Here is a 16,565-nt window from a genome sequence, read left to right on the forward strand (position 1 = left end):
CACACACAGGCAAGTTAACGTAACTTCTTTAGCTTGGATCTGTTCCCTCTTTTCCATTACAAAAAATGGGATCCATATTTTGCCGTTTTTTTAACAACAAAACGAAAAACAATCTTTTTTTTTTTAACCTGTTTGTTTCTAAAAATTTGGCATCGTGGCAAATTCACACAGCTGCATCCCATTAGACGGACAAGGTCCAAAGGGATGAGCGATAATCTATTAAATCCGACACGTTTCGGGTTCAAGGCTGTATCATGTCGGATGTCAAACCCAGGTTTAACGGAGGCAGGTAACGTGCCAAAAACCCATCTGCTTCCTGGAGCTGTGTCATGCGCCAGGAGGAGGTGCAAATGCAAGCTTTACATTCGCACCTGAGATTTAAAAAAAATATTAATTCTTGTTATTATATTAGACTTCTGTGATGTTGATAAATGAGTAATGTTGAGTAATGTTGCAAAACTAATATGGAAGTTAAATACTGATAATGGGACATGCATAATGATATTCTTCTTCTTCTTCTTCTTCTTATTATTATTATTAATATAGCCTAAGAATAATTACCCAATAAGTCCCACAAATACATTTTTGGGTGTGTCGTGTGGGGGTTTGTCTCTTAGGTAACCCTGGCAACAACCCTCAGAGGGATAGATGAACAAGATCTGCTGTAGGTTATTGACCTTAACATTGAACGCAGTGCAGGTTTTTTTTTCTCTCTGTTTATCAAATCCTCCTAATCCGGTTGGCTTCATGTAGTAGATTTAATATAGCAACAAAAAAAAAGCACACACACATCCGCACAAAGACAAGGGGACAAAGGTGTGGCTGTATGGACAGACACGCCATTGTGAAATAAACAGTATCTCTACCTTTCTGTCTTTGCGTTTTTGTCTTCACATTGTCACTACGTGTCTATTCATATTGCATGAAGGAACCACAATTAAATATTCAGTTATAAAATTCAACATAAAATAAATATTTAATAAGATAACGTAACCTCGTCCTATGCATCATGTCTAAAAAGGTGCTTTTATTTATATTTCTCGCTCACCGTTCTTACCGTCATGCATTTTTATCTTATTTTAAACTTTAATATGTAGCTTATTGCAATAACCACTGCATGATGACAATATGGTCCAGATGTCAGTCGTTTTTATGGCTTAATATTGCTATTCATAATAATTGAATCATTGATTGATTGATTCATGCCTTTTATTTATTATTTATGTTACATAGTTGTCAGGTATCTCTAGTTGTCCAGAATATAGTATGCATGATAACTCTTTAATTAACTATTTTATTTATTAACTTACTGCAACTTGAAGAACAGTATTACAAAGATCAGTATTTAGCAACTGATCATGTATGCATTTGATTCTAATATATAAAGAATAAAACATACTGTATATGCAGTAGGAATCTTCTGTCCTTTAAAAGTGCTTTATTGGCATGACAAATATTTACATTCATATGTCAAAAGCTCAAAAATAAGTCGCAAGAAAATAACAGGAGTAAAAAAAGAGAGACATTAAAAACAGAATAGAATAAAAAATTAATAATAAATTAATTAATTCATGTATATAATATAAAACAGACATTTAGTTCTGTCAAAGATAAAGTGACACTTGTGAATATTATTTAAAAAAAAAGGAAAGGTAAACAAGGTTAATAATAATATTAATAAAAAAAATAATAACAACAATAATTCTCTTTCTTTTTGTCTCCATCTCTCTCTCTCTCTTTACACACACACACACACACACTTGACAATAAGCCATAAAAATCCAGAGAATTGTGGCAGTAATGAAAGTCAGGGCCCCCTCCCTAGAGAGTAGTGGGCGTGGCATTCGACTTTAAATACACATGTTTGAGATAAGGACAATTGAATGTGAATTTGCATGCCCCGCCTATTTTTAAATGTGTCGAAAGCCCCGCCCAGACGCACGAGGCTCGTCTCGTCTCGGCTCGCCTCGCCTCGCGCGCTTCTGTTCTCGCGCTGACGATTAAACAACGCACGAGCCCGGTTTAACACGCGCGAGCGATGGGATATAAGCGCTTTTTAAGAGTTGGGAGTTCTCTCTGAGGCGATCCGGAGTTCTTGAATTAAAAAAAATAAATAACGAAACAAAGACAACACTGTCTAATCCTTCACGGGAGAAGGGAATGAAAACTCGGCGGTGCTAAAGAAATAAAGTAAGTAACGAGCGCTATACGGTGTTTAAATCGTCTACACCGTTATTACCGTTATTTTTAATCGTTAACGGTTTAACGATATGGCGACGGCTGTCTGGTTTATCTCCTCGTCAAGCCTTATAAAATGCCTGAGAGTGGAGTAAGGAAGTTTAAAAGAAACGCGGTTTAGAGTGAGTTAAGTGTATTTTTTGCCACTGTGTATATTTTCTCAAACCTGAGGTACAACATTTCTTTTTCTTCTTTCTTTTTCTTTTCTTTTTACCCCAGGCTTACTGTAGGTTTGTTAGTTTTGCGTGTTTGTTAGTTAGTGAAATCTTTTCCGGGGGCTTTGCCGTCTATTCCTAGTGGTTCAGGTAATAAAATTGTATTTAACACACCTCACTGAAATAAAAAAAGAGTCGTTTGTTATTTTCTGTTAATTCCCATTTTAAACCGAGCGCGAGCTCCTTACCATCAGCAGCTGCACTGCTGTGTGCGCGTTTGCGTGCGCGTGTCAGAGTGATCGTATGTGCGCGCGCTCGCGCTTTCCCTGTCTCTCTGCGCGCGCTCTCTCTCCTTCGTGTGTGTTTTTATATCGTAATGGGGACCCTCGCAAACATAGCAATGTCAGCCTCACATGTTAAACCTGCTAAAAAATGGCACTCTAATCCGTGATAAAGAAAACGCTGTAGTTTTAAGTAATAATAGCAACAATTATAAATAAAATATGTTTATAGGACAATTAAAATACACAAAAGGCTTCCTTTTGGTTGCTTAGGTTATGATGGAAGTGTTACACAGTGGTAATTAGGTGTCAATAACGGGTCCTTACACGAATAGTAAGATGAACGTCTGTGCGTGTGTGTGTGTGTTTTCTCCACTTGAGAAAGTGTGAAAAGGCAGAAGAGCTGTCAACTAATTGAAGAGGCTCTCCATGAGCTAAGATGATCAAACACTTCACCGGGCTAATAAGCAGTTTGTGTTTTAGGAGATTTCTGCCTTTTGTGATTTTTTTTTTTTTTAGGTAGAATTTTGTTTTTTTCAACATTGGTTTAATCCTAATGTGAGTAGTCTTGTCTGTGAGTACTCCGGTGCTTTGTGTCGTCTCTTTGTCAGATGTGTTCCCTCTTGGAATTTATAACCCAATGTGCGGTTTTATTTCTTTTATCCTGTTTATTATTTTTTTGTTACTGTAGTAACACGCATTAGATCTGTAAGCATAAGCCGTATATAATCCAGGCTTTTTTTTTTTGTTTGATGCTTTAGTAACATCTTTCAGTTTGGTCAGAGTTTAAGCATGCATAAATACTGCATTCTATTACATAATGAAGTATTGTTTTTTAACTTTGTTAGGCATGTTTTGTGTATCTAGCTCAGATGTACTTATTTATTCATCATTATTAATGTTTTGCTTTAGTTATCAATATGTTTATTCTCTCTGAAATCATGATGCGCATGCATCATTTATCACAAGTTGAATTTTCAAGCATGCATGCAATCGTTTCCCATTTCAGCCTGACAATTTGTTTTGACGATTTATTTCGTGAGAACAAACTAGCCACAAACAAGCACTAGTTGCTAATCAGAGTATTACTGGATATTTAATCATGCATTTGTTTCATTTCCTTCCCCGGGGGGTTGGCTTGGTTATTTCTGCTGGTTATTGTATTAGTCTCTGGGGAGGTGTGGCTGCCCTGTCAGAGTAGCAGTTTGCCACGGTCAGAGCTGCCAGAAGTGGATTCTGAATACACACACACAAACACGTGCACACACTAACCCCCCCCCCCTTACTTTTTTTTTTCTCTCTCTCTCTCATGCACCACGGATGCCCGATTGTCTCTCTTACCCCCGCCCACATAGCACACACACACACACACACACACACACTCACAGATATTCCCTTCACTCTCGCCCACACAATTATACACAACACACCGGCGAACACATACACACATACACGATACATGCACACTGTCTTGTTATCGCTCCATTGTTTGCCATCTTAAATGCCGCCCCCATTCTCAGGAGCGCTGGGGTTTTCACCTAGCATTCAGCACGTGTCGTTCCGCTAGTCTGCTTGTCACACAAACCCCAGACCCACAAATAGCCTCCTCTGTCACTCTTTCCTATTGCTAATTTAAGAAAAAAAATCTCTTTTCAAAGAGAAGCCATTCCTCGTAAAGCGTGAAACTCGTAAACGCGTCTGGAAGCGTTCAACCTCGAGCGCCACATCAAACCCATTCCGAACCGCAAGTCTGAAGCATGCGGCGGGAACAAAAAAAAAGCACAGCTGTTTCACTTGTTTTCTGACATTAAAAGCATCCATTACATGGATTAGTGAACAATGCCTACCAGACATCCACAATAACAAACTAATTACGCCTGTTTTGGATGCTTTCTAAAGCCGCTTCCAACAAACACCATCAGCCCTCATTTCAGCCGTAGGACGAGCAGAGCGCCAAATGCATATCGGGAATGTTCTAGAGAGTTTAAAATCACACAGCGCATTACGGTGATTACGGATTATGGAAGACGTGTGTCTTTTTTGTTTGGCACTGGCCTTTAAAACATTTATAACATAGCTATTACAGTGTGTCCAGCACTTAGAAGGGCGCGTCTCTCTGGGGAACCGGGAGCTGTTTAACGCGGAACCCTACACCACAGGGTTTTCATTTCAAAAACACTAAAGCCAGAGAGTTGCAATGTCGACTTTTTCAGTCTGATCGGTCAGAAGGTTTTGACTCATTTTCTATAGCAGCAGCTCTGGAAGTAATTCCAGTTGTAATTCAAGCGATGGGTTTATAGTAATGCGCTCAGTGTTTCTATAGTAACAGCTTACACATGAACTTGTATGGTGGACGATTTATCTACCCTGTAGCTGATAATAAACTAAAACATTTTGTTATCCGTCATTTGTTATTTGTAACAACGGAAACTGTAAAATTGCTCATAAAAAATCATTCAGTAAATCAGTAACGATCAGAAGTTTTCTGCCAGAGGAAAAGCTTCTAGACTTCACGCTTTGTGGTTTCTCAATAACACTGACAAGCAAATTTAAAGGGGAACTATTATGCAAATTTAATTATGCAAATGTGTGTATATGTGTAAAAGATTTTTGAAAAAAAAAAACAATCCCTGTTTTTTTCCTTCCTGCATTTTTAGTTTTTGTCTTGGCTAGAGATTAAACAAGGCATTTAGATTTTCCCCCTGTTGTGACCTTAGTCACCCCCTTTTCCACCAAGGCGGTTCCGGAGGTAGTTCGGAGGGTGCCATCAGACAGAAAAAAAAACGGTTCTAAGGTGGCACCAGCACTTTGCTTGGCCAGAACAAAGAACGCGATTGGCGCGATTATTATGACAAACTAAAAGTTTGTGAGGGCCGTCTTTTTAAAAAAATGGACTCAATATGCAATGGGCAGCTCAAATGCTTTCTAATAACGTTCACAGAACTGCTCGCAAAGCCAGGTTGAAGTTCGCCGTTGTTGTGCTTGCTGCTTGCATTGTTTTACAAAGCCAGTTCTTATAAAGTCCGAACTAGCACCTGATTCCCTTTGGAGGAAAAGGGGTAAGAGTGGCTTGGCAGGTTATTTACACAGACATTAAAATGGCACATTTGGAGGAGGAGGAGGAGGAGTGTAACAGAGGGCGCTTTAGGTATAAAAAATGCATATCCTAAGGAGTATTTCTTCTGGAGCTTTCACTCACACCGTTTGGGCAAGCTCTGGATCTGTGTTAACTTGTTAAAGAAATAGTAAAAATATGAGACCTTTAAGAGAGAGGGGAAAGGATAGACTGGGGAGGGAACGACTGTTTACCACCTGCTAAATGATACCAGGAAGTTGATTTCCGCAAACAGCTAAACAATTTACCTGGAAGATGCTGTTCCGCAACATTAAGTGGAACTATAAACAGTAAAAAAGCATAAGCAATGTGTTATTCATTAGTAAGTTGATGAAAAATAGTAATTGTTAGTAAATTGCTGTGTACTCAGCGGAAAGAAAATACTTGCTGGTATCTGAAAACAATCCACGTGAGGTTGAAAGGAACGCACCAGCTTGCTGTAACTGCTTTGCATCATTCTTATTTTTCTAAGTGTTACTTGAATGATCTATGCCCTCTTGACCCCAACCCACACCTCGATACACCCCAACACACAAACACCAGTCTGTATCATTCATCTCCCATAATCTCTCTGGTTTCCCCCAAAGTAGTCATTAGACTTTTTTTTCTTTTAACTTTTAACAATAAATTGTATCTGACAACCTATAACACACACTCTCACGCCTTAGATGCATTCAGAGCAGTTACAGAAAACATGCAGTGAATCGGATCAGACAGCGCATCAAATCCAATCTAATATTTTAGATCAGTGTTGATATTCAGAAGACTAGCGCATGTAGACAACTCTGTGTTTTTCCAGCGTAAGCAGGAGCTAATAAACTCCTCTGCTAGATTTGCACTAGAGCGCTCTGTTTATCAGGCTCCATCAAATAATTAACGTTGTAGCACGATGCACAGATGCTTGACAAGGAGGTGATGAAAGCTGATGTGCTGCCTGCGTGTGTGTGTGTGTGTGTGTGTGAAAGTGAGAGGAAGTGTGTTGGTGTGAAAACGAGAGCCGAGGTGATATCTAATAATCATAATCATATGGAAGGATGTCTCCAGATCTTCAGATCTTGTTTTTTTCCCTCTTTCAAGTGTAACAGCTCACATTCAGGGCCTGACATTCATCGCCTAATCAAGATTAAGTGCGCTGCCTTATTGCCGGTAAATGCAAAGTCTTCCTTTCTTTTTTTTTTCACCCGCCAGCGCAACTACAATCTTTTTTTTTTTTTCTTATCGCAGGGAGTTATTAGAACGCCATCCCAGCTCCCCGAGTGCCCATTAAGGGTCATTAGCATCAAAACGAGATGTCATCATCATATTTGTTTATTCTGAGAGGTGATAATTAGCCCAAGCGTGCTGCAATTGGTCGACAGCCTCGAACTGCAGTTTTTTTTTTCTTCTTCTTCTTCTCCTTCTTCCGTTTGAAATTCCTGCAGGAGCAGAAGCGCCCTCTGCTAAACCGTGTTCACGTCACACACACACTTACACATACACACACAAGTCTCAAACCAGGGGCCTGGTGGTATCAAATGTTGCGAGAAATATTCGTGCAGGAAGGATGAGGATAAAATTAACAAAGGAGCGATTGCGGCAGTCAGGAAAAGATAACGTCAGGAGTTCGGAGTTGGGAGACGGTGGGGAGTAAATAAGGGGGAAACAGAGACAGAGAGACTTCCTCCTGTGATACATTAGGAAAACTGCACGTACTGTACCGTTTCATGCTGATAAAATATTTATGAGATTACATTGCACGTCTCGCTATTTTTCCTTTCTTCACATTTATTCCTTCTTCTCTTCTTTAACCGTCCAGGGGGATGTTTTTTCCCCCTCTCCTCTGTCCTTTTCCAGTTTTATACTAGTTCTATACTCTGCAGAGTATCGGTTATACCCGCTCTCTCTTTCACCCACTCCGTGTTGAGTATGGTAATGAGCTTCCCTCTATCACATGGAGGTGGTGATTAAACCCCAAGCACACCCTCACATACACTCTCCCTCACATACACACATACATACTTGGTATGCTGACACTCATGTTTGGCATCAAAGAGACTTGTAAATCCTAGTCTAGAACCCATCCGACCGCCCCACCCCCCCCCGCCCCCCCAACACACACACATGCACCCTCTCTCTTTTGCTCTCTTTCTCTCTCTCTCTTTCTCGCTTTCTCTATAATCATCACTGGCTGTCTCTGGAATGAATTCATTGCCTGGAGACGTTCCTCCCGCTGCTGTTGCAGTAGCTGCAACAGTATATGTGTGTGTGTGTTGTAACTAAAATTCTTTGTCTTCCTCCCCAGCAGTTTTTCATGTTTTATTACCTGGTTAAAAATTCCCTGATGCGTCACGCACGCTCGTGCGCGGTACACACTCCTACACCAGCACAGCATGCCCTCTTACCCCAAGAGCATTATCCAAAAACATGCTCAGGGCTAACGTGAGATTTGTAGGTGTTTAGTACACCTCGATGCTTCCACAATTTAAAATTTTTGTTGATTTTATAAATTGAATTTATGATAATTTAGAAGAAAAAAAAAAGAGTCCCGTTTGAATTCAAGTGGAACGCAAGTTAGCATGTCCGCTTTGGTATTCGTGCACCGATCGGTATTTGACAGCTGACAGTAGGAGCTCTTATTGACTTACGATTCCAGCCACATGGGTGCGGTTCAAATGGCTCTTCAAATTCAACACAGTGCCCTCAAAAGCACTCGGTCTTTACACACACACACACACACACACACGCAGAGACACCGTTTTTTTCTTTCTTTTTTTTTTATTTCCAGGCTTTGTGTGTGGTGTCCTTCAGCTTTTTGTTTGTGTCTGTACGGCTGAGTCTGGTTGTTGTTAAAGGTGTCTGTATGGAGCTTTTTTTTCCCTTTCATAATTAAAAAAAAACATGAACAGTCGCAGACAGGATCCAATAAAACATATAGTACATTTTCCACCAAGATTAAAGTCTGCTTAAGCAAAGTCATTAAAAGTTCAGATTAGAAACGATTTTAATGTTCAATTTAATCAGCTTTCCAGTTACCTAGCTGCATAAAAAATAGTCACGATATATTTTAACCTCCTAACCTCTTTAAGGTTATAGCTTATTATTCATTTACTCATCATATAGTACCGTATTTATTTTCTGCTATACAGTCCCTGTCGCTTAATTAATATAACCGGTAGGAATGGAGTAGGAGTGAGATATTGTTTAATATCATTTTATCTGTGAGTTTATAAGAATAAAAAACAATATGTACTAAAAATGTAGTGTCTATTTGCATTGTGAAATTGAAATTGAAATTGTATACTGACTCAAACACAGCTGTAATTTTATTTTTTGTCAGTCTGCTGTTGCACGCTGTAGGAAGCAGCAACGAATAGCGTTAATCCTGCAAATTGCATTCATCGTTGTCAGTGTCAGCCCTGAGCAGCTGGAACCATTGGTACTGAACCATTGGCCAGTGCCGTCGAGTTTTCTGCTGCCAAAAATACTAGCGTCTCTGTGCAGCTGAGAAAGGCTCTGCATGTGTGGGTTGGTGTGCGTCTGTGTTTCCGTTTATCATTGTATGGTGCAGCACACACTCACACACACACAGACCATTATAATTGCCCGGATGTCTGTTTCTGAGGGAAATGGGTGGAATTTTGACAGCAGAATTCTGTACAACCAGCTAAGCAGCACACCAAAAGAAGAGCTCCTCACCGCAACACACCACTGACCAAAAGAGAGAGAGAAAAATGAGCGAGGCTAAAGAACGAGTAGGCGTAACTACAGTCAAAGGTCAGATTTGGAATCTGAGCCTGTTAAAGGCTTTAAAAAATTCTTTAGTTGCATTCAGCTGCGCTGTCTCCATTAACCGCGCGCCGTGTCAGAGAAAAGCATCCAGTCATTCAGCCGACTCAAACAAGCTCCACCGAGTCTGTTATCGCAATGCCGCTGAGCAAAAAAAATAATAAAAAATCAACCCCCGTTTACTTTCCTCCCATCAAACAACACGGCTCATTCCAAAGTGTACGGAAGAGCTCGTCTCCCAATACACCCCCCTCCCCACATGCCCTTTCTTTCTTTTTTTTCAGTTCACCGCACAAAGAAGTTCTGTCACTCAGCCGTGCATGTGTGTGTATGTGTGTGTGCATGTGTTTTCCTCACTTTCTTTCTCGTATGCCCCGGGAACGCTTATTATCATTTAAGAAGAGAGAACGAGACAGTGTTGAGGAGAGAGAGAGAGAGACAGAAAGAGCGAGACAGCGATATTGTTGAACGCTGATCGTGCAGAAAACGTTCGTTTCAAATTTAAGCCATGAAATTGGATGTTTTGACAGCGAGCGAGACCCCCTGCACTCTATTTTATCAGCCTTTTGTTCGCTACTCCTTCCTTCCCGGGTTAGAAAGGCACACACACACACTCACACACTCACACTTGCGGGCAGTAAGGATCCTGGAGACGTCCTCTGGTTTTGTCATCTGTTTTGTCTACTGGTTGTGATCCAATGGAGGATGTTGCAGACGACACACCTTTTTTTCCCCTCACTCTGTAATTTATTTGCCAGGGTGGGGTCTTTATGATGGTCTAGGTTTTTGCGTGTGTGTGTTTTACGTCTCAAGACTAAAGCATGGTTTCTAAGTAACATTGGAAGGCTAATCACGATTTTATTTAGTTTTGGTTATTTCTCAAAAGTAGTTTGTTAATCACATGATTAATTTCCTTTTTTTCTCAGAGCAAGCGTGATCAACCCAACTGTTTAAAATAGATTACTCACATCAATACAGTCCTAACATCACCAGATGCACAGGAAACCTTCTACAATCTTCTATCCAGATAAAGATCTTTTAAAAAGTTTTCAGTGAGGAGGGTCGTTACCCGTTAGAGCATAGCTTTTTTTTTCCCCCAGCCTTTTGATCACGTTCATTAATGCAGGCCAATGTGAGCGTCTGCCACCGGGAGGCTGAGGCGTGGTGTGGAAGACGATGTTCCGCCTTCACTCCTTATAAACAAGGTGTCTCTACAATCTCGCAAAGCCCAGGCCTAATTGAAAAGAAGTGGCTAATCTGGCTAGCGTGTCAAACAGGCCTTTCTCTGAGCCGAGGCTTTGAAGAGGGGAGACGAGGAGGTAAAACGCTGTGCATACTGATCGACCCCACTAACTCCACTCTCTCATCTTTCATACAGCAGAAGCAGAAGCAGCAGCAGCAGCAGCAGGCCCCCAAGACTTCTGCTGCTGCCAAATGAATTAAAGATGACTTTTCTCCCCTCCCATGCTTCTTTCACTCTCCTTCTTTTTCTTCTCTCGCTTCGTTGTCCTTTGATACCAGCTTTTTTTTCTCGTCTGGAATGAAATTATGTTCTGCGTTTTAACAGAAATTAGTCAAAGTTGTGATCCCAAGCAGGAAAATTTTTCTTCTTTTGAGATTTGTCGCACTTCAGCATTTCAGGTGCCATTACTTTCACCTGAGAATCCAGTCAAAGCGGCAGCTATCTACACGGGTCATGTGTAATTTAGTACCTGAGTTAAAGTATCTGCATTTATTAGTTCCTTTATCCCTCACACGTTTGCTTCATGAATACGAACATGCTAACCTGAAGTAGCTTACGATTAACACCTGCTCTTTTTGAGCGAGCGCAGCAGTTTACTTTTGCATTTCTTCGTCTGAAAGAAGGCAGTTTGATTGAGGCTAGCCAAGAGAGAGATGCCAGGTCAGAGCTGGGTGTCCGTCTGAAGGTGACAGCACTTTGAAGAACAGAAGAATGTGGTTGAAGCAGCATTGCTTTGAGTTGTACACTAAGGCTAAACATACTTCCTCTCTCATGTGTTTGTGTTAACATAACAATTGTTTTTTTTCCTCCCCCATTTCTCTCTCTCTCTCTCTCTCTCTTGCTCTCTCTCTCTCTCTCTATTATTCAATGTCTGCCTCCACCACTATCTTGCCATCATCGTTCCATGTGTTTCCTTTCTCTTATACTGTACCAAACTTTCCAACCTCATCATTTTCCCCTCTCCCATGTTTGCTTCCTTTCTTTCATGTTTTTTTCTGCCATGTTCTTCCTTTGGTCTGTTTCTATTGTGCACTTTCTGAATTCATGAAATGCCTTCGTCTGCCCTCTTTTTTTTCCTTCCTGCCATCCCTGCTACCCTTCCTCTTTAAAAAAAAAAAAAAACGTTTCATTCCTTTCTATTTGTTTCTCTCTTTACCATTTTCTTTCTCTGTCTGTCTCTTTTAATAGGTAAGGGGGTGCCATGCCGGCTGCAGCTCCCCTGCTATTCCTCCATGCCATCTGCTGGTGGCAATTGGTGCTGTTCCTGCTGTTGCCCCCCCTGCCCCTTTTTGCCCTTACCAACCCGCCGACCTTCATCTCTCTCCACGACTCGCACTTTAATCACCTCCTACTGGACTCCAGCTCGGGCTACGTCTACATAGGTGCAGTCAACGCGCTCTACCACCTCTCCCCAGATCTCCAGCTCGTCTCATGGGGCAAAACAGGACCCACGCTGGACAGCCCCAACTGTTTACCCCCAATCGAACTTGAAAATTGCAAAGAGGCACGGAAAACTGACAACACCAACCAACTGCTGCTGCTGGAGAGACAGGAAGAGTACCAAGCACAGAGCCTGATCGTGTGTGGCACTGTGCTGCAAGGCATCTGCGAGAAGCGCAGCCTGGCCAACGTCTCCCAGGTTCTGTACCACACAGCCAACCCAGTGGACACGCAGTACGTAGCTGCCAATGACCCTCGCGTCTCCACCGTGGCCGTGCTTACCGAGCACAAAGGCATACGCCTCATGCTTGTGGGAAGAGGCTACACCAGCAAAGGGCCTGGTGGGATTCCACCAATAACAACGCGGCGCCTCGAGCGCTACCAGTCTTCTCCTGCGTTTTCACATGAGGACTTGGGGAAGCTTGTAGTGGGCAGTTACTCTCAGTACAACACCCAGTTTGTGAAGGCGCTCCATCACGGCACGTATATTTATTTCCTGTTCTCACGCCGTGATACATTAAAAACACGTGATTATCAGACTTACATATCACGCCTCTGTGCCGGAGACCCCAGCTTTTACTCGTATGTGGAGGTACCACTAAGCTGCACAGGAGGTTACAACCTGGCACAGGCAGCCGCGATGGGAACTCACCTTGGACAAGCCACCATCTTTGTCGCAATGGCGGCAGGGCAGGTGTCGACACCTACTCCCACGGGTCGCTCGGCCCTGTGCTTGTACAGCATGGAGGAGCTGGATCAGGCGCTGGAGCGGGCACGGCTTCAGTGCTATACGCAGGAAGGAAAAGGAGACAGAGAGCAGGAGGCCTACATCGCATATGAAGTCTCCTCCAAGTGCCTCAAACTTGGTCCGGTGAGTCATCATTAAATATTTTCTGTGTTGCCTACAAGTTGTGCTAAAAGTCTCAACAATAATAATGTTTAGATAATGCAAAAAATACAGAGTTCATTATTGCACTGCCTCACAAACATCGTTTCATCTGGTGAAAGGTTAGAACGCTAAAAAGTTCTGGTTTGGAGTTTGTTAAGAAACAGAGGGAAATAGCGTAGGGGGGGATTAAAAGGTCACAAGGAAAGCAGTTCAAGTTTTTACTGTAGTACATGAAGGATTAAGTTTAGCTCTATACAGTACATCATTGTTTACGGTTAAAGATATACACTTGAGTGCATTAGTTTGCACGCCCTTTTGACAATGTTAAGAAAAAAAGACAAAGAAATTAATTTCAACCAACAAGAAGTTTAGTGTGAGTTAGGTTTCATGGATGTTTACCTCATGTAGGTCAAATAGTATAGAGTATGTAAAGGTCAGTTTAAAAGTTTTTTCATCTCCTTTCCTTGATGCGATAACTTTATATCGTTCACCAATTTCTTGTTGAATCTCTGCTGTCTTTGTTATCTGCCTCATGTGAAACACTTCTTTTTTTTCTAATCAGATCTGGGGGGTGAAGAGGGTTATAGCAAAATGCTGATGGATTTCCTTCAGTTCTTTTCGGACTATTTAGATTGTTTTTCTGTCAGCTCATTTTTTTATGTCTTGGAATACTTTTATCTGTAGATAATTTTCAAGGTTTATGCATACATTAAAATTTTTGATTTAGCAGTATTAATGCTATTGCTGATGGTTTTGTTTATTTATACTACCAGTCAAAAGTTTGGACACCCCTTTCAATGCGATGGTCTTTTTTCGTAAAACAATGCTGAAGGCATCAAAAAATATGCAGTAATCTTCAAAATGATGTAAATTGGTGATTTCTGAGGCTGCTAACTCAGTGGTAAAGTTTGGTCTTTCCTTCCTGGGAAGCTCTTTATGAGAGCCAGTTTCATCATGGTGCTTGATTGGTTTTGCAAATGCACTTGATACAATACTCTTCATGCATTTCACATTACATAACTGTTCCAGAACAGCTGACTTTTGTGTCTTAATATCAACTAAATTTTGTTGTTGTTACTTAATTACCTAATGCCATATATGTTATCTTGTACTGCACATTGGAAAAAATCCAGTATTGTTATAGAATGTAGAAAATAAATCCAAACCCTTTAAATCTTACTGTATTTACATTATACAAACATGTTATTACAACAGTGTACCCTTGCACAGTCAACATTCTTACCGTAAACTGCATGATTACATTTTGTAGCTAGTTACATCAAGCAAACCTAATTTCTGAGGCTAATGAACCATTTTTTTTTTTATCAGAGCATGAATCAAATCCACATACAATAAAATTGCAACGCACAATAGCAAACAATTTTAAAAGATGTTAGAGCTACTGTATATCCTGTGAAGGTCACTTTTTTTTAACCGTGACAAAATAATTAATGTAGTAAATAAGCACGATTGTCCTGTATGAGCAGAATAACAGAAAGAAATGATTAGGCTGATCCGGTTAGACAGTTCTTTTCATTTATATGATAATTTCTCATTGATACAAGTCGTGACGTTATGAAATGTGTAGTTTGGTAATTTGCAAACGGCGCAGCGTTATGAAGTTCCTCAGCCAAGGTTTTTTACGTGCGCAGAAAATGTCGAATTTGTAGGAGAATTTCATCAAGTGCGATAATTGCGCTGCCTCGTTGCAGGATTAAGAGTAAATTTGCATAGTTAAGAGTATTTTATTCATTTTAAAGGAATTTACTGTCTTTACTTGCTCCATGCATGGGTAGCGCCAGGCAGTTTAACCGTCAGCAACACAAAGCCACCGCTGAGCAAGACATTTATGCTTCAGCTGCCCGATTAGTGACTCTAAATTGCATTTACTGTAGGTGTGACTGAGTGTGTGAATGTGTGCGCTTATAGACTGCTGTCCCATTTAGGGTGTATTCCTGCCTAACGCCTAGTGATCCTGGCATGGGCTCCTGATACACTGCAACCCTGCCCATGATAAACCAGTTAATTAAGATTAATGAATGAATTAGGCTAATTGCTTAACTGTTCAACATGCAAGCTTTGGTTGTGTTTTATTAAGAATAGATGTATAGTAACAATAAACGCTTCTTAAAAAATGACTAAAAATGCACAAAAATGGTACCAGGACATTTTTTATGACTGAAAAAACAATAGATGTCCCCAAAAATTCTTGCCCAGTTTGCTCTTTAAATATTTAATATAAAAGTGTATAAAAATCCAAATCACTCTTTAAGTCATTTAAAGTGTAGTGTGAAAAAAAAGTGGTTAAGGAGACGTTCGCATTGTGTATTGCTTTCAGTTTGCGTGGGTTACCTCATGATTGCGTTAGAAAAATGGCCTCGGGCTGGCAATTTGTCAAAGTCGCATTTCGGGGTTGGTTTACTGTGCATTAGCATATTATGCTGTAAAGGGTGATGCTGGAGCTAATCCATACACTTCAATGAAAAATTGTTCTGTATTTTAGCTCACTTATGGCTTACGTTAGCCATTCTGTTAACCTGTACGCTCTATTCAGAAGAAAACTGCATCCTCTCATACGACAGTTCTGTCACTTTTCCTGCCACTTCGCCTTCAGTTTTATAGTCAGGTCTCTAGGAGCGTTTTTAGCCCATTAGCAGGGTCAGAGTGTGACAGCAAGGTGAAGACGGTGTTACAGAGTGGAACGTATGCAGAAGACTCATCAGGGCTGCCTGGGTTCACATCACATCCGTGTAGAGCAGAGAGGGAGAGAGAGAGAGGGGAGGCAGCTGCCTCAGCACTGACATAGAAATAGCTCAAGCTGCCAGAGACAGCACTAATCCACAGCACTGAGGGACTGTGTGTGTGTATGAGAGAGAGAACCACTGGAACAAATTCACTGCCTGACCAATTCTATACTCTGAGACCAGATATTGATGGCATCTCAATAATTTGCTCAGATGCAGATGCTAGTCGTTGTGCCGTAGTGGTGCTGTCTTAACATCACCTCTCTCTCTCTTTATCTGTCTCCCTCTCTGTTTTTTAAAGTCAAAATACAGGTACTTCTCAACTTACAAACATTCGAGTTAGGAATTGCGGCAGATATGAACAAGACAGGCTACGTAGGGGGAAAAAACACTTGACCATCACTCACATTCGTGCTGTTCAAACATCCCATTTTTATTAGCTTTTATAGCAAGCTCCACTCTTCTACAATGGCATTTCACTAGAATTTGGTGCATGGTTGTAGGGATTTATGTTTTCAGGAGGCTCCTATCCTTATTAATCCCAAAATTGTTCAGTGGCTTTGCGTTCAATCAGGGCTGTGTGTGGGATACTTGAGCTCTTTCATTGCAAACTGAACACAGCATGTCTTCAAGAAGCTTGTTTTGTGACTCTTCAACTTTTTTGGGCCTCTTAAGCAATGTTTACTTTACAAGCC

General features: G+C 40.9%; 1 protein-coding gene across 2 annotated transcripts in view; it reads left to right on the forward strand.

Annotated features, from left to right (window-relative positions):
- Positions 1 to 16,565, forward strand: part of plxnb3 (plexin B3) — a 120,420-nt gene that overhangs the window by 40,949 nt on the left and 62,906 nt on the right. Inside the window, exons 1-2 of one of the 2 annotated variants that reach the window (XM_053503626.1) lie at positions 1,973 to 2,190; positions 11,986 to 13,108. In XM_053503626.1, the coding sequence (XP_053359601.1) occupies positions 11,999 to 13,108 (1,110 nt within the window). In that variant the 5' untranslated portion in view covers positions 1,973 to 2,190; positions 11,986 to 11,998. Of the gene's footprint in view, positions 1 to 1,972; positions 2,191 to 11,985; positions 13,109 to 16,565 lie in introns of those variants that run through there. The other variant, XM_053503627.1, reaches the window with a different exon arrangement.

Source organism: Clarias gariepinus, chromosome 9 (assembly GCF_024256425.1).
Source record: "Clarias gariepinus isolate MV-2021 ecotype Netherlands chromosome 9, CGAR_prim_01v2, whole genome shotgun sequence".
In the NCBI taxonomy this organism is placed as follows: Eukaryota; Metazoa; Chordata; class Actinopteri; order Siluriformes; family Clariidae; genus Clarias; species Clarias gariepinus.